Below are 25,160 nucleotides of genomic sequence, written 5' to 3' on the forward strand. Positions count from 1 at the left end.
GTAACTGAAAGTTATTTCTAACCCCAAATTTTTCTGTGATTCTGTCAAGGAATGGTTAGTGTAATTCAAAGTGTTTGCTTGTGACAGGATAAGCTGAGCAAGTCTGACACTTTCAGTATATATCCTTGTGCCTTTTTTTTTTTCCAGTAGAAGTGTAAAATTGCTCTAGAATTGTGAAAACATGAGAGACCAGTAGTCGTGTTGATGTGAACTTCCACAGTGATTCCGTGCCTAAAATCAAATGTGAGTCAGATTTGTGTGTTTTGTAGTGACTCCTGCCATGTTATGTCTGGCTTTGTACAAGCTCCTTGAAAATAGGAGATTCAGAAGATAACTGAGAATGTCCGAAAACAATATCTGAAAACGATTTACAAAGTGAAGATAGGATTAACCAACAGACCAGTAGAAGACCCCATCCATAGCTAGGATGGATTTATCCATCAGGGTTTACTTCTAAGAAGGTATTTTGTTTGTTATGTGTGTGTTTCTTAAGTGGAACTTTGGTCGTCACACCTCTGGTTTTAAAGCAGGAGCTGAGTTGTGCCTTGCAGGTTATGGATTAGCCTGGATGGTCAAAACAAATGTTTTTTGGACAGAAGAAATGGCTACGTTTTTCTCATGGAAAGGCTTCTTAGCCTTGGCATGTTTTACAGGTAGCTTCACCACCAAGCACACCGTGCCATGGTGACGTGGCGCTTGGTGCCATGGTCTAGCCTTGAGCTCTGTGGTAAAGGGTTGGACTTGATGATCTGTGAGGTCTCTTCCAACCCTGATACTGTGATACTGTGATCACAGTGTGCCATGGGAGTTGTTCTTTAGTTTCTAGATGAGTCCACCTGCATCTGTTTTGTAGTATGTGAACTCTTTACGTTTGCCTGCCTTATGCTGCTAAATGAGACTTTTGTTCAGCATTGTTCTAGCCTAATGACACTTTATACTCACTGGAAGTGGGATAGTGGTATGTTTTATCTCTGGTTTTTGTGGGCTTTTTATTTTGGTTGGTTGACTTGTGTTTGTTTCTGTCTTGTTTATTTGTTTGGTTTTGTGGGTTTTTTTTCCCCATTGATTTTTTTCTTTTCTTTTTAGCTCTCCCTTACCAGAAAAGTTGCAGGAATATGTGGGCTAAAAATAGGGTTTATGTGTGATGGGTTAGGAACTTTCCCTGCTCCCAGTATTGGAATGTACCAGATGAGCTCAGACAGCTTGGAAGTAAAATGAAGCTATATTTACAGCAAAGCAAAATTTACAAGCATATATACACACATTATTTGCAAGTAATTACAATTATATACAAATGAGAAATTATACAAACTCCCTCCTGGACAAAATAAAACTGTCTAGAAGGGGCTCAAAGCTACCCCCTCTTTTTCCCTCTCTATCTCCCTTCCCATCCAGAAACCAAAACAACCAGTGGACAAAGCTTACTTGTTATTTGTTAGTGGAGAGATATTATAGTGAAATGAGGAGGAAGCAAATAGGGAAATGTCCCAAGACAGAAAGTAGGACAAATTGTTGATATCTTGGTTTTTTATCCTCCTCAGCAAACCAATAAATGATATAGACTTCATCATTATTTTCTCTTCATTATTTTCTCTTCATAACTAATGATCTAATTTCTCTAATTAAAATATTCCAATTAGCCTCAAACCAGCACAGTATAAAATCAAACTCCATTCTGACTGTGTGATATTCTTCTGGAGACTGTTTCCTCTTTCTCCTAATGCACAGAAGAATTTTGTATGAACTTGAGAGACCTGGGACTGTTTAGTCTGGAGATGAGAAGGCTGAGAGGAGATCTTCTCAACAACTATAAATAAATGAGGGATGCCTGTCAATACGAAGGTGCCAGTTTCTTTTCTGTGGTGCCTAGTGATAGGACAAGGAACAACAGATACAAGCTAGAACACAGGAGATTCCACCTTAACGTGAGGAGACATTTCTTTACTGTGAGGATGGTGAAGCACTGGAACAGGCTGCACAGAGGAGTAGTGTGCAAGGATTTCTCTCTAACAGGACATGAGCTGATAAGCAGTGAGCAAACCCATGCTGCGAAGCTTCCTTGAGTCCATCTCGGAGACAGGCAACCCGGCAGTGGGTGGCACACCCCACACGCAGCTGCATGGCAGAGCCTGCCAGCTGCAGGGGACAGACTTTACCGGCTGTTGGTACAGATTGACCTATCTGTATCACACAACCTTGAACCAATCTGTACTTTTCACATGTACCAATCTCAAACTAAGTTATGCACGCCTCTTCCAAGTAGCATATAAACCGCTGCGTTGCCTCGATAAGGTGTGCTGTACAGCTTGGAGCTAACTCAGACTTAGTCGTCTTGTCAGTGCCCCAATCCTGCCTCTGCTGGCTTCCCGTGCCCGCAGGGTAGTGGAATCTCTCTGGAGATTTTTGAAACACACCTGGATGTATTCCTGTGTGACCTGCCATAAGTGATCCTGCTTTGGCTGGGGGCTGGACTAGATGAACTCCAGAGATCCCTTCCAACTCCTAACATTCTGTGATGATGCAAAGGGAGGGATGCCATGTATTCTTCAGTAGAAATGCAACAGCCTTTGTCTCGGTATTTAATGTTTGGTTTAATGTATAGGATTAGAAAGTACTTTCATCCTAACTTCAGTAGCATCTCCAAATTTGGTTTTGGCTATGTCTAGAAACTTTATGGGAAAGTACAGGTCAAGGACTTCTGTCTTTGGAGAATAGCACATCTGGTGGTATTTAAGTGTGGTGTAGAGATGGTAACATGGATTCTCCTCCTTTCAGATAGAAGACTGATCTATTTCATTAGTTCTATTTTTATAGAATCATAGAATGGCTTGAGTTGGAAGGGACCTTAAAGATCATCTAATTCCACCCCCCTGCAAGAGTTCTGAGCATAAAAAGGGAGTAGATCATGCAGCTTGCTTTATAAGCTTGTTGATTCTTGGACTCTAAATGCTTAGTAATAACTGATAACAAGACTGAAACTCAGTTGGAGGCACGTGTACATTTTAAAATGAGGTGACATTGAAGTTTTACTACTCTAGTGGTGAGGTCAACTTACCTGTGTTCTCTGCTGTTTGCATTCGTAGCTGCATGTCAAAACTATAGAATGCAGATTGTCAGGTAGTGTGTTTTTTGTGGTGTCTTAAAACAAGGAAAACACTTACAAAGCAATTACAAAGTTATTACTGTCATTAGCAAATGTGAAAAAATGTGAACACTGCTCTGCAGAGGTTGATTGACTATTTGCATGCTTGGCAATATGTGCAATCAGGTAATTTCCTCATGATTAGCATTTTTGCTCTACTCCTTGGAGAAGGTTAACTTTCCTCAGAAACTTGATGAAGAGATCAAATAATTTGTAGTGTCCACTCTTCAAAGATGTAAATGTAAAGGAAAGCTGTTTTTTAACAGGCTTCTATCCTAGGAATAACTCTACTTAGTCTAACTTAAGTTAATTTTTTTTTTCTGGAACATGACTTTAGTTGGTTGAACTAACAAGGTATGAGAGTCACTTATTTACATGTCTTCAAGTGCCTGGTTCTTATTTACATAATTGTATTCTGTAAACATTCAGGATGCCACTGGAGAGGTTTTCTGCTTATGCTATTTTTCAGATTTCTGCTATATTTTGCAGCTTCAGATAAAGAATGCTAATATGTTGTTGCCTGGACTTAATTTTCTTAGTGATTAAATATAGCATAACCGTGAATGCCTAAGATTATCCTCAGGCAAAGGCTTTGACTGATGACTTATAATTAAACTTAGAAATGTGCCCGTGTTAAAAATGAATTGCTGGTTTTATCTCCTAAATGTCATACTACAGCCTAATTTCTGCTTGCTGCCATGTAATATTTGATGGTAAATTTTGTAATCCAGAAGTGGCAACCTGCAAGTGCTACCACATCTTGGATTTTCTAATAGTGATTATGAGAAATGCTGTATTCATAGAAATGGAAATGTCTTATTTTCTTCACTTTAACAATATTGACACTATCAGCTTCCTTAAAGTTGTCCCTGTTGTTTCCCAGGTGCATCAAGTGGTTTGTTAATCACCAAGACGCACAACTGAGTATGTAATAATCACAGATCTAAGTGAACTAGTTTTTATGCTAAGTAAGATAAGGAAAAAAAGATAAGATTAAGAAGTTTCAATGTGCTGGCATTTTTCCCCCTGCTGATTAGATAAGGATTCAGAGCACTCATAAATGTTGGAAGAGCTCAGTGGAAATTTACAATTAATAAGAGGATTTCTTATAGCCTGTTTGTCAGTCATGGCAAAGAACATATCTGCATGCCATCGTAGGTTTCTTAGACAAGCTTTAGTAGTGGGGTTTTCAGCTCTAGAAAATTTTTATTTTTTTAAGTAAAACTTAGGATATTTTGAGTTTGGATTCTTGGAGCTGTTTAGCTGGCTGAATCAGACACATTTAAACATATATCTGTGACACTGTAAGGTTCTGTTCATCCTTTGCCTGGTTCCTTTTTGTCTTACAATCACAGAAATGCTTAATTTCAGTCTGGCTCTTGTATACAGCATGATTGAAAGTACTCCTCTCTTTAATGGCATGGCTTCTTAAATCATGGTTTAATAAATCAAGCTTGAAGATTATGAACTTTCTTATGCTGTCATGGCAGATTAGTTCTTTTCTCCCATGTATGTTAGCTTTGTCATCACCATCTCACACTCGAGTCACTTGAGGTATGACTATGTGAACTATAGTGTCTCTGGAGCTGTAAACTTTGTGGTTGTGAGTTAACATTTTTTATTTTGCCCTGTGTCTTTCCAAAGTAGCTGAAGAAGTTCTTTGCCAAGTGACTCAGTGATTGGATGCCTGTTGCAGATGATCAGTGTTTCAGGGCATCATGTGGCATGGCCAAGAAACAATAGCCTACCTACTCTAGTAGATGACATGTTCTCAGAGGATGCTATTTTCATAATCTCAGAAATTGCTGAAGTCCAACTGGAAGCATACAATTTAGAGAAAAGATTTCAAGTTGCCCTGTTAGTTGCACCTAAAGCTTTCATGCTTTTCTCAGAAGGGCAGTTGTGGACATATTTTCTGGCTCCCTACCTGCTTTTTTGTTTCAATGCTTGGAATATTAGTGCACAGCAAATATATACTCACCAGTGGTTGGTTCTAAGTACTTTATTTTATTGATGGTAGAAGACATTTTTTTACCTAAGCCCTTTCCTGTGTTATATGCAGTTAATCATGTGACCTTGAAGTAACCAGAGCTCAGTTCTAAAGTGTAGATAGATAGAATGTCAAAGAATCAACCAGGTTGGGAGTGATGTCCAAGATCATCCAGTCCAACCTATCACTCAGCCCTATCCAGTCAACTAGACCATGGCACTAAGTGCCTCATCCAGTGTTTGAGTACCTCCAGGGATGGTGACTTCACCACCTCCCTAGGCAGCCCATTCCAATGGCAAATCACTCTCATAGAATGTCATAGAATCAGAGACTGTCTTTGGATGTGTGTGTAGGATGCCATTCAGCTGAGCTTTTTCGAACTGTGAGAAGCAGGTATCTCTTCAGTGTAAAACAGCAGCTTTGAGACTCTTGGTGAAGTGGGGGGACTAGTTTATTAAAACACCCTCAAGCTGCAGATAAGTCTCTTTGTTCTCGATGACAAGGACAATGAAAGAGCAGTGACCAACTAATGTGCTGCATGAGAGTGGTAGAACTGAGTGGCTTTTTGAGTAAACATGCCGCAAGGTCATGTAGTCAAGTGGTTCTTTGTCTCCTTCTTATTTCCTCTGCTCTGAATGTAAATAAGCACTAATCTTATGAGTTTAATGGTGAATGTCAAGCTTTGGAGTAATACAGGTGCTCAAAGAGATAATAACAGGCATGTTAAAAAAAAGAGTGTGTAAAAGAGACTTTCATAGTATATTTATAACTGGTGTTTTTTTTTGTACCACTTTGAAGTGACTTTTTACTGTCTCATCTGTATTCCAGCTTAGTCATTGCCTTATACAGCACGTAGTTAGGAGAGCCCCTAAGATAAGTGGCCAACATCTATTGAGAAAAACATTGCTATTACTGCAAAATAAAAAATAGGGCTTATACAGCAGAGTAATTTCTGGAGAGCATGCAGGAAGACTTTACTTAAATGGGAGCAAGTGCATTCATTTGTAAAATAGAAGGAGTTGAAGTCCATCATAATTAATCATCTTTGCTGTGAGTTTACTGCTCAGTTTGAATCCTTAATAAACCATAAACAGTGATATTTTTAAGGAGTTAAATGTATAGCAGATGCAGGAAATAGAGGTGATGGTGGTGCCATTAGTTGTGTTAGGAACTGGCTGGAGGGCCGGACCCAGAGAGTGGTGGTGAATGGTGCCACATCCAGCTGGCGGCCAGTCACTAGTGGTGTCCCTCAGGGATCTGTGCTGGGCCCCATCCTCTTTAACATCTTCATAGATGATCTGGATGAGGGCATGGAGTCAGTCATCAGCAAGTTTGCAGATGACACCAAGCTGGGGGCAGATATGGCTGGGTTGGAGGGCAGAAGGGCTCTGCAGCAGGACCTTGACCGCCTGGACAGATGGGCAGAGTCCAATGGGATGGCATTCAATAGCTCCAAGTGCAGGGTGCTGCACTTTGGCCACAACAACCCCATGCAGAGATACAGGCTGGGGTTGGAGTGGCTGGAGAGCAGACAGACAGAGAGGGATCTGGGGGTGCTGATTGATACCCGCCTGAACATGAGCCAGCAGTGTGCCCAGGTGGCCAAGAGCCAGTGGCATCCTGGCCTGCATCAGGAATGGTGTGGTCAGCAGGAGCAGGGAGGTCATTCTGCCCCTGTACTCCTGCACTGGTTAGACCACACCTTGAGTACTGTGTTCAGTTCTGGGCCCCCCAGTTTAGGAAGGACATTGAGATGCTTGAGCGTGTCCAGAGAAGGGCGACGAGGCTGGTGAGAGGCCTTGAGCACAGCCCTATGAGGAGAGGCTGAGGGAGCTGGGATTGTTTAGCCTGGAGAAGAGGAGGCTCAGGGGTGACCTTATTGCTGTCTACAACTACCTGAGGGGTGGTTGTGGCCAGGGGGAGGTTGCTCTCTTCTCTCAGGTGGCTGGGCCAGGGGAAATTTAGGCTCGAGGTGAGGAGAAAGTTCTTCATTGAGTGATTGGACACTGGAATGGGCTGCCCGGGGAGGTGGTGGAGTCGCCGTCCCTGGGGCTGTTCAAGGCAGGATTGGACGTGGCACTTGGTGCCATGGTCTAGCCTTGAGCTCTGTGGTAAAGGGTTGGACTTGATGATCTGTGAGGTCTCTTCCAACCTTGATGATACTGTGTAACTGGAGGAAGCTTTTGCCTTTATTCCTGCAAGTCTAATTTTAACAACTGGGGAGAATCCTCAGCACTGTAGTATTCCTGACATTGTACCCAAAGTAGAAACTGGTGCTCTACATGGCATCGTTGTGTCCAGCTAGTGGCCTGCATGAGAATTTGATCTGCTCTATCATCTCCAGTGTTGTGGTCTTTCTTTGTTCTGTGCTAGAAGACTTAGCCCTGGAGGGTTGGCAACCTGCTCCACTCCTACAACTGTAATGCCTTGTAATTAGTATCTGACCTTATACAGAGAATGATTTGTCCCATACTATCCTAAATACTGGAAGCACACTCTTACATAAGTAAGCATAAAGTTACAGTGGTCACATTTAGATACCACCTATTCTTGCTCTTTGGATGTTCATTTGTTTTTCCAGATAAAATTACACACCCAGTAAGAAGGTAGTTGATTGCTGGAAATTAATCTGTTTGCCTAACCTTTTACTGTTCTTTGTTGCAGCTCTCAAGTTCCACTTACAAGTATAGGAGTGAGGAATTCAAGAGACAGTTTTCTCATCTGCCGGACTCTGAGAGACTCATAGTAGGTAAGATGTAATCACACCAAAGTGCTTTTCTTCTGGTGGCTGATAACTCCTGACTGAAGAAGTACCAAGGCATTTTTTATGGCAAATCCTAACTATAGCTAATAACTTCAGATTCTCCTGTCTCTGAATTAGCATCACATATATTTACCTAAAGTCAGGTCCATACTCCTGTACTGCGTGCTTTGTGAAAAAAAGATTCCTGTGGGCAGTTGGGAAGTGAAGGGGAGAATACAGAATCCTGCAGTTGATCTAGATACAGTATGGTAGCCTTGCTAACAAGCTGGAAAGAAATATCACTACACAGGGTCAGGGTGAGTGCTGAGCACAAACTCAACAGGTGTGCCTTTATGAGTTTTTGTGATGCAAGTGTGAGAAGAACGAAGGTAAAGTTAAATCCTGAGAGCACTGAATTTGATTTATGTTCTTTCCAGCATGGACAACCAACTTAGAGTACCTCCTGCAGTGTCAGAAGTGTTTATTTTCTATCCTGTAGGTGTCTAAGTCTTGTCCTTTAAGACAGAATCTAGTTACGACTGAGTCAGCCAGCAGAGGAGAGATTGATTCCATTGTTGTAATAGTTCAGTACTGTGATGCAAAGGTAAGCGATTGTGCTTCAGTGACACAGTTAAGTAGGTAGATCGTCCTGTGCAGAAGCTTTTCCCTTGCTCCCTGAAACTAAGCTTAGACCTTTGCCCTAGGCACCTTGATTAATCTGACTTCTGGGACTGAGTGCTACTGTGCTTGTAATTTAGAAACTCTTTTTGAAGACAAATACCCATTTGTAAAACAATACATGAGAACATGAAATTCATTGTGTTAAGTGTATTGATTTCCTCACCCATCATAGGCAATCACAGCAAAACATAAACCAGTCTTCATTTTATCCTGACTTTACAGTGCTTTGCTTTTGGATGTATTTGCCAACGTGCTACATTGAGGACAGATGAATGTCTTATGCCCCATACTGATCTGATACAGACTGATGCTGGGCATGTTGTCTGGTGTGCTGTGCAAATCTTTTAGTTCTGGGCTGGCACATTCTTGAGTGGAGACCTTTCACAGTGCTGTGTACCACATTAGCTTGGCTATATACTGGCATAGGTGCAGGCATAGAAATAATGCTCAGCTGAAGGAGCAGAGGTGGTGAGAAGTGCATGGAATGGGAGGGGAGACAAAAGCAGATGGCAGAGAATATATCAGACTGTCATGCATAACTTCTTGTCACTCATATACTCCTTTTGAGCTCTGACTCTGGTTTGCTCCATTGCAAAATCCAAAGGTGGCAAGCATGTGCAATGATGTACCTTATTCCCTAATTTATCTTCCCCATTTATCATGTGCCTTGCAGCTAAGGCTGCCTTTACCACCTCAGCATTGTGTAGCAAATACTGTGTTTCAGAACTGGATCTTGTTTTTATACAAAAGTGTCATTGTGACTGTTTCAAATTCACATCTCATCTTATACAACATTAAAGGAAGTGAATTTTGAGAGACTGTAAGCATGTTTGTAGCATGCTGAGCTCTTTGCAGGTTAATGGAAGAAATGCTAGACCTGTGACTTGCACAGAAACAGTTAAATCTCTGTGTCCTTTTTCCCAGCCTCAGGAGGAGGCAGTTATCCTCAACTTCTACATTTTGTAAAACCCTTGAGTTCAATACAGAGGAAAAACATTGTTTTGATGTTTCCTCTTGTGCAGGATTGATATGAAAAGCCATGAAGCAAACTTAAGCACATTTTCCAGGGTCTGATTTCCTAGAACTTGGAGAAAGTTTTGGCAATGAGTTAACCTCAACAAGGGAGCAGGTGCTCCATTGGAAATGAAGTCTTTATAAATGCAATTTATTTTTTCCCCTTTAAAAAGCAGTGCTCCTTTGAAATAACCTTTTGCATTCTCCTAGCCAAGAGCTGTTCCTTTGCTTGATGCAGAGAAGCTTATCACAGGATTTACAGTGCTCCAAGAAGCAATTACTTGCTGCTCTTCATTAAAGGATTGTAACTGCTCCTGTTAGCTGTCAAAAAAGGAAGCTCCAATTACACTGCAGTGAGCACTGTATATAAAGATTATATGACATACAAGTCTTGGAAATTACTTAGGCTTCTGAAATGAGAGTTTAAAGGAGTATCACTAACTTCAGTTTGTCTGAAAATGTTTCTTACAAGCAGCACCTCAAGTTATCGTGATCTGAATACTTAGAGGGAGAAATGCTAATCTCTTCCTTGTTGTCTTGATATTCTCTTCTGTGCAGTTAGATCATGGTGGTGATGTTCATGACTGACTTAGTGCTCTAGAGCTGACAAGTCTGAATCCCTCTCCCTGCCCCCAAAAAGAAATTGGGTGCAAACTTCTTGGTCATGTTTTCCTCAGGTCCTTAACCTCAAACTTCTGCTGCCTTCCCTCACTCTGCTCTCCCAGCTTTTTGGTATGTGACATCTATAAACATGCACTTACAACTGACTGGTTTGGATTTCTTTTAAAGTTGTAGTAATTCTGTTTGTAGTTATGTCTTCAAGATCTTCTATACATGTCTCATGTATAAAGCAAGAAACTTTGTTTCCACTTGATTATTCCAGGAGAAAACCTGAGAAGTTTTTTTTTTAAATCACAATAAAAATCTCTGTAGATGCAGACTTACATTGAACTTAAAACGGTGAGGAACAAACTTTATTCATATTCTTGTTGTTTACAAAATCAAAATCCTGGCTCGGACAACAGCAGATACGAGTAAGAAAGCTCATTAATACCTGTAAAAAAGGAAAACATTAATATATTTCATGAATAGGTACATTTAGGGTATTTTCTAGACATAAGGCAACCTTCTTTAGGTTGGATCTTCCAAAAGGGATCTATCTGAACCTTCTGGCAGTAATACTTCTGAAAATTCCTTTTGTTGAATCTTTGAGCTCTGAAATTATGAAACTTCTCTCAGAGGTTTTACAGAAGTGCAAGCAAATTCTGTGCTCTTGTTCTTAATTAGCGGTATTTGATGATAGGTAATTGCATTCTACGTGAAATCTGTTTCTGAATAAGGATGTTTAAGCCAGAGGCAGTACCACAGTAAAAGTGACAATAAGCTTCTGAAAATATCCTCTGCCTGAAGAACCAGATAGCTTCAAGCTGCCTCTTAGTGTTTCACTCTGCAGATAGTTTTAGCTAGTGATAGTCTGCTAAGTGGAAAACTATTATCTTGCTACAACACATAAATTACTGTTAAGTAGGAGTTGACAGTATCATCTGTTGTACTAAAAATGTTTATGTATTTTGTTGTTTAGGCTTTGAAATTTGACTTAAGTGCTTCTCCTGTATACTCCTGATCTTGCCTGATACCTTCTTGATAATAAAGGATAATGCACAGAGGGTTGAAACAGGGAGTGCTGTCCTCACACAGATACTTCCATTAACTATGGTTTTGGAGTGTTCCCAGTACAGTGGTCTGGATGCAATCCAGTACTACTCTGCCTTTACAGAGTTCTGGGCTGGAAATCTTCAGATAGCAAACTCTTTCCTGGGCTGCATCAGAACTGTGACCAGTAGGATGAGAGAAGTGATTCTCTCCTCTACTCTGCTTTCCTGAGCTCCCCACTTGGAATACTGCATCTAGTTCTGGCACCCTCAGCATAAGAGGGACATTAAACTGCTGGAGTGGGTCCAGAGGAGAGACAGAAAGATGATTAGAGAGCTCGAGTGCTTCCCCTGTGGGGACAAGCTACAAGGGTCAGGGCTGTTCAGTCTGGAAAAAAGAAGGCTTTAGGGAGACTTTACAGCAGCCTCCCAGTACCTGAAAGTGGTCTATGAGAAACCTGGAGAGGGACTTTTTACAAGAGCTTGTGATGACAGAATGAGAGGGAATAGAATCGTAGAATCAACCAGGTTGGAAAAGATCATCCAGTTCAATCTATGACCCAGCCCTGTCCAATCAACTAGACCATGGCACTAAGTGCCTTAGCCAGTCTTTTCTTAAACACCTCCAGGGACAGCAACGCCACCGCCTCCCTGGGCAGCCCATTCCAATGCCAGTCACTCTGTCTGGGAAGAACTTCCTCCTAACATCCTGAGGAAGGTAGGTTTAGACTGGATATTAGGAAAAATTCTTTACAGTGAGAGTGGTGAGATGCTGGAACAGATTGCCCAAGGAGGCTGTGGATGCTCTTCTTTGGAGGTGTTCAAGGCCAGGTTAGATGAGGCCTTGAGCATTCTGGTCTAGTGGAAGGTGTCCCTGCCCATGGCAGAGGATGTGTAACTAGGTGATCCTTGAGGTCACTCCTTACCCAAAGCATTCTATGAAGTGGATTTTCACTTGTAGTTCCCTTATCTCATTTTAAGGTAACAGCTTTGGGTTAACTGAGTGGTATTGAGTAAACTTGCTCTTGCTCTCTGTCTGCAGACTATGCCTGCGCTCTCCAGAAGGACATCCTGCTGCAAGGACGCTTGTATCTCTCTGAAAACTGGCTCTGTTTCCACAGCAACATCTTCCGATGGGAGACCACAGTAAGATCTCTCCGCTCACACCTCTTCTGTGTCCTCTACTATCAGGATATGAGTCCCTCAAATAAATTGTATTCTGTCAATCTCAGGCTAGTACCTTGTGCTGAAAAGAGAGAGCCTGCATCCTGGACTGGAAATGCAGATCTATTGCTCTGTAAAATGAGAATAGCATTGAAGACATCTGAGTGCTGAAGATAGTTTGCTTGGTCATTTGGCATAGGAAGGAAGCTGGGAGTCATGCTAAAGCTGATTTTTACAGTTCTTGGTGATGACTTCTTGTCTTACCAAGGAGAGTTGCTCTATAAAGAGATCTAATGTGTAACATTCTTTTCTAAGACCAGGAGTGCTGTAATATGTGGTTTTGCCTTATTCAGCATTGAACCTTACTTGGTTTAGTCTCACATGTAAAAGTGTCAGTAACTAAGAGCTGAAGAGAATCTGTATATGATCTCTGCAAGTTCTTGTATTATAGTCTGTTGCTTTTGAACAGGATGAGCAAAAGTAGATATTTGTGACATGTTGGTACTTTTGTTTCTGTTAAATTAGGTTAATGAATTAAAATTTTTCATTCCAACAATTGTTGCCTCTGCTGTGGAAATCTAAGTGGGAAGATTTTCTTGTAGTGTCTGACCTGCAAGTAAATATCTGCAAAGATAGACTAGATTCCAAACCTGTCTGTTTTCTGATACACATCCTGCCTTGTGTAGTGCACCCATTGGAACTGGCTTTCAGATCTGGGGTTTGTATGTGTTTGGGATTGTGCTCTTAATCCTAGAGTGTTGCTGGAGCAGTGGAAGGAAAGAACTACTTGCTTCCCTAGTCCCAGTATGGAAGAAGAAAAGATGACTCTCTAGTCATCTCACTTTGCTTCTATTTTGGAATGCTTGCTGTTAAGGTTAGCAAGTTTAGGCAAGTGATTGCCTTTGATTTCAATTAAATTGCATCCTGTGGTTTTGGATTACTTTGGGTTCCTCTTGCATATTCTCTGATTTTCTAAATGTTTAGTCTTAACAGTTGTTTTTAACTGTTTTATTTTTAAAATGTAATCTTAATTTAAACTTACTAATTTTTATTATGATTTTATGTTTCTGCTTAGATTTCTATTGCCTTGAAGGATATCACTTTCATGACAAAGGAGAAGACTGCTCGGCTCATTCCAAATGCCATACAAATAGCAACAAAAGGAGAGAAGGTAAAAATTTGTATTTAAATATGTTTGTTGCTTTTTTTTTAATAGTGAAGTGTCAGGCAGATCACTTATGCAAATTTAAAACCACAAGTAAGCTCCCTGTGAAATCTTTTAAATGTGATTGGGATTAGAAGACAGACCTTGTGGTTTGGTCCCTGTGCCTGCTGCCTTCATAATTCAACTTCAGCCTGATTGCAGAATGCAGTAGCAGTGTTGATGCAGTAACCAGGAAGTAAGGGAACTTCTGTCCCACTGACTCTCAAAGGAAAGATGCTTGAAATCAATAAATTCAAAGCATGGATTCAGAGTATACACATTTGTGATCTTGCTGGTTTGAAAAGGTCCTGGAATAAAATTGCTGAAAACAAAAAAGGGCTGTGTGATACTGTGGGTTTCAAATTGTGGAGAAATCTACCCAGGAACATGTGATTTTTCTGTGCTGGGAAATGCAGTTTTGGATGTTTGTTTGGAAACACTGAGAAGTATAATGTGAAATGTTCTTAGGTGTTATGCACTTCATGATAGTCCTGCTGTAAATGCTTTGAACATAATAATTCTTGGCTTGCTATAAAGAATAGATTCCCAAGGTGAAGGAACTGTGATTCCTCATATTTGGCTCTTCTCTCTCAATTTATTCAGTATTTTAACTTTCAGCATCAAGAGACATAAACCTCTTTCTTTACTAAACAAACTTCCAAATGGGAAAGATTTTAGTACTGCAAATGACCCTTATTTAACCTCTGATATAATTAGTTTAATTTCAAATCTTTTCATATGAGAAGTTAGTTAAAAGAATGTGGCAGAAGCATGGAAGGGGCTGTGGCCTTTAAGAAACAGACGTATGTGTCTCTGGTTTGTTCTGCTTTCTATTTTGAAGTGAGAGAAAGCTTCAACTAATGTAGTTAGCTGAGGGGAAGCTTTTTCTTTGTGCCAGAGGTGTATAATAATTGCAGTCAGATGCCTGAAAGATCAAGTGTGTGTGCATTCTGTGTGAATATTAGGGAATTAAGGTTTAATTATTAAAAGTAATGAAAAGTCTGGCATGTAAGGAACATGAGTCCAGGTATGTTGAATGTCAGAGGAGCATGCCATTGCTGAAAAACCTTAGGATATTCAGGATACAAGGAAGCATTATGATTTTCTTGGAAAATACTTACAAGTGAGCTTTTCTGCATCTTGTTTTTTCTGCAGTTTTTCTTCACATCATTCAGTGCAAGAGACAGAAGCTACCTCAATATCTTCCGGTTATGGCAGAATGTGTTGCTGGATAAGGTGAGCTTGTATGTGCTGGTGCCTGTGGTTAAGTAACAAAATAATCTTTAATATAAGCAGATGTCTTTGAAAGATAAGAGAGGTTTATTTCAATTAGCTCTTTGTTTCTAAGAGAGTTATAATAATGTCCTCCTTTGCTTTGTACTTTAGGTCCCAGCTAAACTTCTCACCCTTTTCTCGTTCTGCTGCCTACAACTTTTCCTGTTGATGGAGCATTTTGTCTTTGAAGTTAGGCTTCATGCTTCTCTTCACTACCAGCTGAAGCAGATATTCCTGAATTGGCATGCATTTGCTTTACATTTTCTATAGCTAATTTGTGGTCAAAAGGGCAGGAGTTTTTTTTCAGCGACAGATTTGGAGTTTGCTGGTTTTGTCATTGTTGTTTGTGGTTGGTTTGTTTGGCGTTTTGCTGTTGTGTGTGTGTTTGTGTGGTGTTTTGTTTTGAATGTTGATTTGTTGGGATTTTTTTAAGGAAAAAGCCAAAAGTCACCTTCCCAATTAATTTATCTGAACCTTTGCCAACCAACTTATTACAACTACCCTGACCTTCAAAAAATGCAAGAAAGTCAAGCTGTGTGACATGGAAGTGTATTTTGGCAACTTCTGCTAGTTAGCTTGATTTATATTGCAATTTGTGGATATTTAGGCTAATCTTCTTTCTAAAAATGGAGTGATGTTTTTGCAGAACGTCACTGTAAGCAGTGCAATTTTTGTAAACCAATTCCTTCCTGTTTATGACTCTGGTTGTTTAAATATTTCAACACAGTTGCAGTTGAACACAGAAATATCCATATATAGATCTGCACTGTAATAGTCCCCAAAGGCTTAAAGCTGTTGTACTACTTTATGTATAGTACTCACTTCTTTTTTATTAGATGAATTTTAAGGCAGACTAGGGGCACTTTTTCAAAACATGAAACTAAAAGAAAGTGCCATTTAAGGCAAACCAGGTGTTCCCTGCAAGTCTCTTACCACTCGCATCAAACACTATTTAACTGTAACATCATAACCATCTTGTCTTAAAAACAGCAGTAGCCCTACAAAAACGATAGTGTTATGTCATGTTTTGACTGGAATGTGCAACTGGAACAAACCTTGTTTTTTCTTTTGTTGGGCAAGATTTGTCAGGGGCAGTAATTTTCTTAGTTGGTCAGGTTTGTAGTACTGGAGGGTGAATGTATGGCCATTCAGATACACAAAGCTATCCAGGCGGCTGGAACGGAGACAAGCAAGTTCAGTATTACTTTTTCCCATGTGTTTTCACTCCGACAGCAGAATGAGTGTCACATTAGGAACAATTTCTCACTTCAGAACAGTACTAAGATATGAAAGAAGACAGCATGGACTGCATGATGAATTAAATCATCAGATTTCAGGGACCAGTGCATCTTAGGAACTCTCCATATCTCTTGTATCTAATCATAGAATCAGCCAGGTTGAAGAGACCTCCAAGATCATCCAGTCCAACCTATCCCCCAGCCCTATCCAGTCAACTAGACCATGGCACTAAGTGCCTCATCCAGTCTTTTCTTGAGCACCTCTAGGGATGGTGACTCCCACCTCCCTGGGCAGCCGATTCCAATGGCAAATCACTCTCTCTGTGAAGAATTTCATCCTATTAGCCTTCTTGCAACCTCACTGGAGTGTGTTGAAGAATAAGCCTGTTATGTGTGTGTCTGATGGAGTTCTTAGTTGTAAAATGGATCATTGCCATGGGCTGTGTGTAAGACCTTTTAATGTAATGCATTTGGAGCTACTTCCTTGAAACAGGATTTCTGTTAGGTTGAGCTCTTACTTCTGGGATATGGTCATGACTTCTGATTCTCTGCTAGAATGTTTAAGTTGCCTGTCAGCCTGTTTTATGGTTCTTTACTGTTTAACCAAGCTAGATTAAGCTGGAGAGGGGCACTGTGGAGTTGAAAGTAGAAGCTAAAGTTACTAGAGGTGAATCACCTGACTTCACTATAATGACAGCTGCTCACTGATCTGAAATAAAGAAGGGCTGAAAGAAGTCCCTTGCTACATCCAAGCAGTTTGCTGCTTTCTTCCCATTGCTCTGTACCAAAGATAGCATACACTTTGAAAGATGTCATGTACCTGAGGTTCTGTCATGGTGGACAGTGCCCTGAGTTTGTGAAGCCTGGTGTTTCTTGGCTCTAGTGGTCAGAGGAATCACATCAGAACTTGTAAGGCTTGTGACAAAAACTCAAACTGTACTCTAGAACCTGTTCCAAAAGGAGCTCTGCAGATATCCATAGATTTTAAAATATTTAGCTAACTTAATTTTTATCAGGAGTGCCTCTGATGGACCTGGAGATAACGTCCAGTTGTTAAATTGTGTGTGTGGGGAAAACCTCTCATTCTGGTGTCCTCAGAAGCATAATTCTGAATGCAGCTGTTACATTACTGATTTGCGCCACCTGACGGTCAGTAACCCCCAAGGTGTAGGGGGTTGGAATTGCAGAGGATTGGAGTTGCATTTGCTTCAAGTCATGTTGTGCAAAGGTGATTTTTCAATCACTGGTTTTGGCCTCTTCAGTGCTTCCTGGGCATAGATTTCATGTTACAAGGTCTCACCTCTGGAGAGTGATCTCTCTGCTTTTACCTGGTACACCTTACACTTTCACCACCTGCAGAACTTCTTGAGAGGATCAACATGCCCTTTCGCAGGTCTCCATCTTGTGGCCATTCTACCTTGTGCTACGTAAGTATCACATGTCCCAGAGAGTTGAGCGAGTAGCCTTCTGTCAAGTCTGCCTTTATTATAAACGACTCGGTTTGCACAGTAAAAACCAGTAAGTGGTTATATGCTTTGGCCATCAAGATGCTCTTGCTCAACTTTGCATCACTCTTCTGATAAAACTCCCAGTCCCCTTAGCTCAGTTGTAATTTTCTAGCTGAAAACTTCTCCTGCAGATCTTACTCAAGGATCAACACTCTGCATTTAGTGTCCTTCTGCTTTGGTTCCTCTGGGAATCGGCAGGTAGCTTCCTCTTAAGATGATCTGTTTGGCTGTTTTTTATGAATGTCCATGTGAAGACTTTTTTTTTTCCTATCAGGGAAAATTCTACCTTTTTTTCCTATTACAAAACGTGCTTGGAGTGAATCTCTGAAGTTTTTTACCTTGTCATTGTTTGTTTATTTTTTTTAAATGCTCCTGGCTGAAGGGAAAGCATCATGGAAAATGAGGACTCATTAATGCAGGTCTGGAAGAGACATGACACCGGTCTTGATAAAACAGATAGCTGCTTCCACATCCACTGAATTTTTCAATGATGCATTAGTTTATAAAATCATCTGAAATTCACATTTTACAACAGTCTTTCCAGATTTCTAAACCAAGTTTTCTAACAGCTGATACTGTCAGAAAGAGCAATGCTGTTTATACTTCAGCTTTATCTTCCTGAAGCTTATGGGTGTCAAATATCCATCCCCCCCCCTCAGTTTACAGGAGAAGGAACAAATTAAAATCTAATTAGGCAGGTCATTCAAATCCCAAACAAACACAGCGCTCCTTATTTCTAATGGAACAAGATCTTAATTTAATCTGTTTCGATTCCCATGAGTCCTCTTCCTTAGAGTTGGATTTATTTTCCTATTGTTCTTCTTACTCTTTGCTGGGTAGAGATTTGCACCTGTTTCCAGAGACCTTGTAGCAGGTAAGTCTAGAGGTGTGGGAAGAGACCAGAATTTCTGATGAGTCGGGCTTCTTGTGGCAGATACATACCAGGAGAACAATTCTGTCTTCCCTGGAAGGCTGGGGAAGGTAGATGTTTATTTGGAGCTCTGTATGCAGCAAGGGTTGTTTTGGAGATCAAAGAGGGCTTGGGATGATTCTGATGGGTTTGGGGGCAGTTACAAGGGGAGTTTGCAGTCTCGCCTTCAGAGCAAGTAATCAGACAGAATTCTACATCAGATTGTGGGAAAGTGGTGTATATTATCTCTGGAGTAAGTGTGTATTGAGTGTCTTATTTCTGCATCTGTCCGTAGTGAAAACCAGTGGCTTTGCTTCTGTAAGATGTATTCTGTAGTGTCACTTGTGCCATGCCACCACCTCGTCTAGCGTGAAACAAAGTATTGATGGTTTTTTATGCTCGCAGTTTAAAAACCAGAAATATGGCCCAGCTTCTTCTTGGTAGAGCCTTTGTTTTTGTATACAAAGAGAACTGAGGAAAAAGCCAGCACAGCCCATCACCTTGAGTGGGCAAAGCGATTTATGTTTAGAGTCAGCCTCTCATGCTTCAGAGCTTTTCAAATCATCCTCTCAGAAGCAGAAGTTTGACCCAGAAAATTTGTGCCCTTTGCCTTCAGAAGTAATCTTTTCTAGATACAATAAAGCAAGCCTGGTTTGATCTTGGACTGTGACCATTAGCAACTTTATTAAATCTAGCTGAGCTAGGAATAATTGAGCAGAGCGTGAGAATCCCGTTTTAGAAGCAGAAGCTGGTAACATTGGCTTACGAAACCACAGGAGACAGCTTTATAGATTCCTGAAGTGCATAGCTTAAAAGTTACTCTGCTTTCCTCAAGCCATTGAGCTCTTGTACAAGGGCAGTCTGATTTGCCCACAGCCTGCTGCAGAACATACTGCTAAATTTAATTAGCAGCATTTAGGTATTTCCCAGGTTGTGGGTTTATTTTACTTTTATAACTGGAAATCCAGAGAGGGGTAACACCTGGTGAAGGGTCTGGAGAAGAAATATTCTAAAGAGTGGCTGAGTGAGCTGGGATTTAGACTGGAAAAGAGGAGGCTGAGGGGGAGACCTCACTGTTCTCTACAACTACCTGAAAGGTGATTGTGGTGAGGTGAGGGTTGGTTTCCTCTCCTTAGTATCAGGTGATGGGACAAGTAGAAATGGTCCAAAATTGTGCTGGGGAGGTTTAGATTGGGTGTTATGAAAATTTTCTTTACAGGAGTGATCAGGCATTGGAATAGGTTGCTCAAGAAACTGGTAGACACCATCCCCGGAGATGCTCAAAAGATATGTATGCTTGGCACTTTGGGACATAGTTTAATAGCCATGGTGGTATTAGGTCAGCAGTTGGACTCAGTGTGCTAGTTTGAAGCAGAGTAGAATGTTTTGGTGAGAAAAACTACATCATAGGCTGTGAAAGGAAAACAATGGTGATGTCTCCTTCCCTCAGAGTCTTGCTGAAGAAGAATGTAAACATTAGATAACACACTCGCCTTTTTGTCTGCACTCTCTGGCTGGGCTCTGGCTGAGCTGCATCTCCCTAACCTCATCTGCCACTAACCTTTGCTTCTTAACCTCTTGGCTGAACCTCTATTCTTCCTTGGGACTGGGGTGAGGTTGAGAGGGGCAGGGGGAAGGTGCAGGGGTGGTTGAGAGCCCCTCCTGGGGACTCAGGTTTCTGGGAGGGGAGTTGTGTTTCTGTGTTACCTTTTACCTTGTCTATTTCTGTCTATAACTGTCTATACTGTAAATATCTGCTTGTCTATTGTGCTAGCTGTAAATAAATAGCTTCATTTATATTCCCAGAGCTGGCTGAGTCTAGTTGGGTATTTCTAAAGTGTGGGGGGGCGGGGAACAGCCAAACCATCACACTCAGTTATCTTGGAAGTCTTTTCCAAATGAAACGATTGTATGATTGTATGAAATACAGGCACTGGCCGAAGTGGAAGTAGCTTTGCTTTTGTCCTTTAGTTTCTGGTGGCAAGGTGTTGCTGTTGCAAGATAAACCTGTGCGGTGTTTTGAAAGCACCTCGTAACGCCTGCTCCAGCTTTGAGCCGTTGAATGAGAACAGCTGTAGGTGGACGTTGTGACTGTGACCTGGCCTAACCGCTGCCGGGCGGGTGTGGGGCCGGCCCCGGGCGGGCCCCGCCGCCGAGCAGGAAGTGGGAGCGGAGCGCGGCGGCACCTGGCGGGCCGGGGGTGTCCTGGCTGGGAGCGGCGCGGCGGCACGCCGCGGGCTTCTGCTCGGGGCTCGGCGCGACCGGCGCCCTCCGGCTGGGGCACGGCGAGGGGAGCGGGCGGGGTGTGCCTGCGTGTCTGTATTTATAGGTGAGCATTTCCGCTGCTGCGTGTGGGTTAGCTCCTTCATGTCTGTCTAAAGCTGCGGGTGGTGTAGCACTGCAGGTGGAGCGAGGGGGTGGAGAGCATAATTTAAAAGCCTTTTAAATAATGCATGGCTATTTAATGTGATCATTTCATGCAAATAGTGAGCAGTACTTGTGTTACTGCCTCGTTATCACAATTCTGTTCCCTTGATCAATATGGATTGGGTCTAAGGCACATTTTCCAGTGTGAAGTTTGTTAGTTTTTCTTTTTAGGGTCATTGTTACTGCTCTCAGAGCTCTGTTAAATCCCACAACTTTACTGCCTTTCTTTCACTCTTTTTCCCCCCCCTCTTTTTCATTTTGTTTTAAATCCCTTAACAGCTGAAGTGGACTTTGAAACTTTTGCTTGCTTTGCCGTTATGGGTTTGACTGCTTTCACTTGTTAACTTTCCTGTTGATCTGAGAGAGCTTAAATATATCCCAGTAGGTGTGGGAATTCATGGAGCAGGGCAGACGTACTCCAGAGAAAGAACGAGTAGTGAGTCAAAGTAATACTGTTACTGAGCAAAAGCAAATACTTCTTGAGTTTACAGGTGTTTTGTGAAGGGGTTGCTGGAGTTGTTCTGAAGTGAGGACCTCCTGTCCCACCTTGGCAACATGGATAGCTGGCTGACCTGGACACCACTGTCTGTAGTGACTGAAATGTTAGCCTTTCACCATTTGTAATGCACTCAGAGCATCCTGAGGAGACAGGCTTGGATCTATTAAGCACTTTGTCCAAGATCAAAGAGGGAGTCCTGGCTGTCTACCAGTTAATACTGATCTTGGGCTGTATCGAATGAAATTCAAGAGGGAGCTACCCTGAAGGCACCTGTGAAAACATTGGTGACATGTGAAGAAGCAAATAGTGGCTACAAGTGTGCGTTTTCTTGGGGGGAGGGAGGAAAAACCCCCTCACTTTTTCTGATGTCTGCTCTTCCTGATTGAACAGTGACGGTTTGGGAATATGGAGTAGACAGGCATGCGTTTCCTCAAAATGCCGAAATCCTATCTTGAAATCTGATAGCTGAATGCTTTCAGTCCTTGTCAGAATTGAGGTTAAAGGCTGTGGCGTAATTAAAACTTCTTACTGTTTTACTTTCTGAGCCATACTGTCCCATGCTGTAGTTCTTGACTAGCTTGCTTTTCTTTCAGAAGCTGACCAAGCAAGAATTCTGGCAGCTGGTGCACCAGAGCTATGGCTCTGAGCTGGGCCTGAACAGTGAGGAGATGGAGAGCTTCCACTCATCATCTGAGGACAATGGGCATCCTCGGTAAGGGGAGGCTATAAAGCTTATTGAAATACTCAGAGAGAAGCAATGTCCTTTCTTAGATATCCTTTTTCCAAAGTGCTGCTGTAGCCTTACTAGAAGGTTAAGAATTGAACTGTGTCAACTCAGCATGCTTAAAAACCAAATTGTATTTGCCGTCTAAAGCAGTAGGTGCACAGCTAAGGCCTTTTAGAGGACAGATTTAGGAAGACCTCGTTCTCCATGCATCTGCTTGAGAATGAGAATATGAGGAAGAATAGCTTAAATAGCAATCTTTTTTTTCCTGATGGCATGTAGTTAATCTGTCCTTCAACAGTATGGAAGGGCTGAATGAAATGGAGCTGTCTGTGCTGTCCAGACGCTTTCCTCGCCTCTCTGAAGACTGAAACACTGTGTTCTCCTCTTGTCCTTTTTACTTTTTATGTTGTTTTCAGCTTGAATTAGAAGCTGGAATAGCTTAACTGTGTGGATTTTTTCAATAATTGTCTTTTTCTGTGTGTGAAACAAATATGTTCTGATTTATGAACAATCAGCGTCTAGGAACAGGACTTCAGCTTTTGTCTGTAGGTTAAGTATGGCTCTACACAATGTAGTTTTGCCTGTCTCCAAACATGTGAGCATGTTTGTCAGAAAGAAGCCTTCAGTTCACTGCAAGCTTCATAAGAAGTCCTATTAAAGATTCTCAGGATTTTTTTTTCCTGTAATAGTAGTGCATTACTCTGTGACTCTAGAATAAGGGGTGTAGGGGAAAAAATCACGTCTCAAACTTTCTTTGAATGCTTTATTTCCAAATTTATTCTAAGCTATCTCTTATTTCCTCACAGCACTCCCATTCTCTCTGATTCACCAGTGCTTGCTTTTACTAACCTTATGGTCAGAAGCTGGATCTTCTGGGAGAGTTGGCTAGGGTGAGGAAAATGGCTTGAAAGGTTTTAACGACCAGGATGTGGGAAGAATGCATTGGCAGCTTTTTAATATTGTCTGAACAGCCACAGTTTCAATGTAAAAAAAAAATCACACTTTAAGAGCTTTCTCAGATATTTCAGTACTTACTACCAAAAATTCTCTTCATTTTGCTTTGGGCAGATCTAGCGTTTGTGATGATCCTGGAGAAAAGGATGAAAAGCTACCTAAACCGATTGGTTTAGTTGGGGAACCCACGCTTCAAACAGAAGGAGAATCGCCCAACAGACAGGTGTTGCCAGGAGTAAGTGCCCACACAGCCTTTTTTGCTATCTGTAACTGCTAGGTGTATATGTTGTGTATCTGGAAGCATAGGATGCATGGGCATTTTAACTTCTAAAGAGGCTTCTGAGAATTTATCACAGCCTACGAGGTGTTCCCATCAGAAATTTAATATGAATATCTTTGAGTTTTAGGAATATTTGTTAATTTTCACAAGGTTTTTATTGACATGAGTTTCAGTGACATTCTATCACTAATTCACTGCCTAACCTGGTTAGAATGCTGAGGCCTACATCCTGGTCTTTTATTTTTCTTTTAAAATTAACTGAGTTTTCCACCTTCCTATGGATCATGTACATTTTTATCCAAGTGCTTTATGAAAGTAATGCCTTTGCTTACTTCCAGTGTTTTCTTACTCGTGTTGTTTGTCATTTAAAAATGGCTCCTCTTCCACTACTGTCTCTCCTATACATGAGATTTATTAGAGGGTAGTTAAACTATGTTGTGCTTGTCTTCAAAGGTCTGTTAGTCTGCTGCTGTGAATACACAATTTTTGTTTGTTTGTTTTATCACTTAAATGTGTAGAAATGTTTCAGAAAAAGAGATGGAAAAAACACCTTACACTTAACATAAGATGAGTTTTTCCTTATTGCTTTTGGTGATGACTGAACAAGCATGAGTACTTCACTCATGGTGTTCTATGAATGTATTTGACTGGGTGGGAGGGTGAGTGCATTGGCAGCAGTATCTGAGGTGTACACAGTTGTGCTAGTTTGAAGCAGGGTAGAATGTTTTGGTGAGAAGAACTAGATTATAAACTGTGAAAGGAAAACAGTGGTGATGTCTACTTCCCTCAGAGTCTTGCTGAACAAGAAATGAAAACTCTAGATAACACTCTCACCATTTTTTCTCTCACTCTAGCTTGGGCTGCTGACTAAGCAACATCTTACTCCCTAAACTCACCTTCCATTTGGCCTAACCCACTTTGCTTCTTAACCTCTTGGCCAAACCTCTGTTCTTCCTTGGGAATAGGGTAAGGTTGAGAGGGGCAGGGGGAAGGTTAGGGGTGGTTGAGAGCCCCTCCTGGGGACTCAGGTTTCTGGGAGGGGAGTTGTGTTTCTGTATTCCCTTTTACCTTGTATATTTCTGTCTATAACTGTATATACTGTAAATATCTGCTTGTATATTGTGCTAGCTGTAAATAAATAGCTTCATTCATATTTCCAGAGCCGGCTGAGCCTAGTCTGGGTAATTTCTAAAGTGTGGGGGGATGGGGAACACCCAAACCATCACAACAGTGTACACAATTGCTGGGATTCCTGTGTGTGGTTCTAGTCTTTAAACCTTACAGGCCTTTTCTCTTGATTAATAGATACCTCAAGGGAAAGATTTTGGGAACATAAAGCAGAAAAGCATTTCTTACACACTTCACTAGAGTTGGGAACCTAACTGCTGTTTCTGCTTTGAAAAAAAATAGAGAGGGAAGAAAGAAGATGACCAGAATAGTTTTTACTGCTGTATAAATCTTATGGCTTTTGTCACTGGCTAAAACTGATGTGGAAGTTAAGTAGATTTATATAGTTCTGCTGAAATCCAAGTTAATGACTGGAGACATGTAGCCAGCAAACAGTACTGGGGTTTGTCAGATGTTAAAAGCTTGGTTTGTAGGATGATGAGTATCCTTCATGAAGATTTTGGCAGTATAAACCAGGCTTTTTTTGTACAGCTGTAAGGGAGGTATGGGAGGCCTCTGGATACTGCTGGAATTTGGGCTCTTTGGAAGAACTAAGAAGTCTTCTTGGGTAGCCTTGGTTTGAAC

General features: G+C 41.3%; 1 protein-coding gene across 2 annotated transcripts in view; it reads left to right on the plus strand.

Moving 5' to 3' along the window:
* The window catches only part of GRAMD1C (GRAM domain containing 1C), a 69,032-nt gene that overhangs the window by 15,332 nt on the left and 28,540 nt on the right, over positions 1 to 25,160 (plus strand). For both annotated transcript variants that reach the window (XM_064143277.1, XM_064143276.1), the window contains exons 3-8: positions 7,797 to 7,881; positions 12,265 to 12,368; positions 13,462 to 13,557; positions 14,746 to 14,826; positions 22,041 to 22,159; positions 23,243 to 23,363. In XM_064143277.1, coding sequence (XP_063999347.1) covers positions 7,797 to 7,881; positions 12,265 to 12,368; positions 13,462 to 13,557; positions 14,746 to 14,826; positions 22,041 to 22,159; positions 23,243 to 23,363 — 606 coding nt within the window. The remainder of the gene's footprint in view (positions 1 to 7,796; positions 7,882 to 12,264; positions 12,369 to 13,461; positions 13,558 to 14,745; positions 14,827 to 22,040; positions 22,160 to 23,242; positions 23,364 to 25,160) is intronic.

The sequence above is a fragment of the Pogoniulus pusillus genome, chromosome 5 (genome assembly GCF_015220805.1).
Source record: "Pogoniulus pusillus isolate bPogPus1 chromosome 5, bPogPus1.pri, whole genome shotgun sequence".
NCBI lineage: Eukaryota > Metazoa > Chordata > Aves > Piciformes > Lybiidae > Pogoniulus > Pogoniulus pusillus.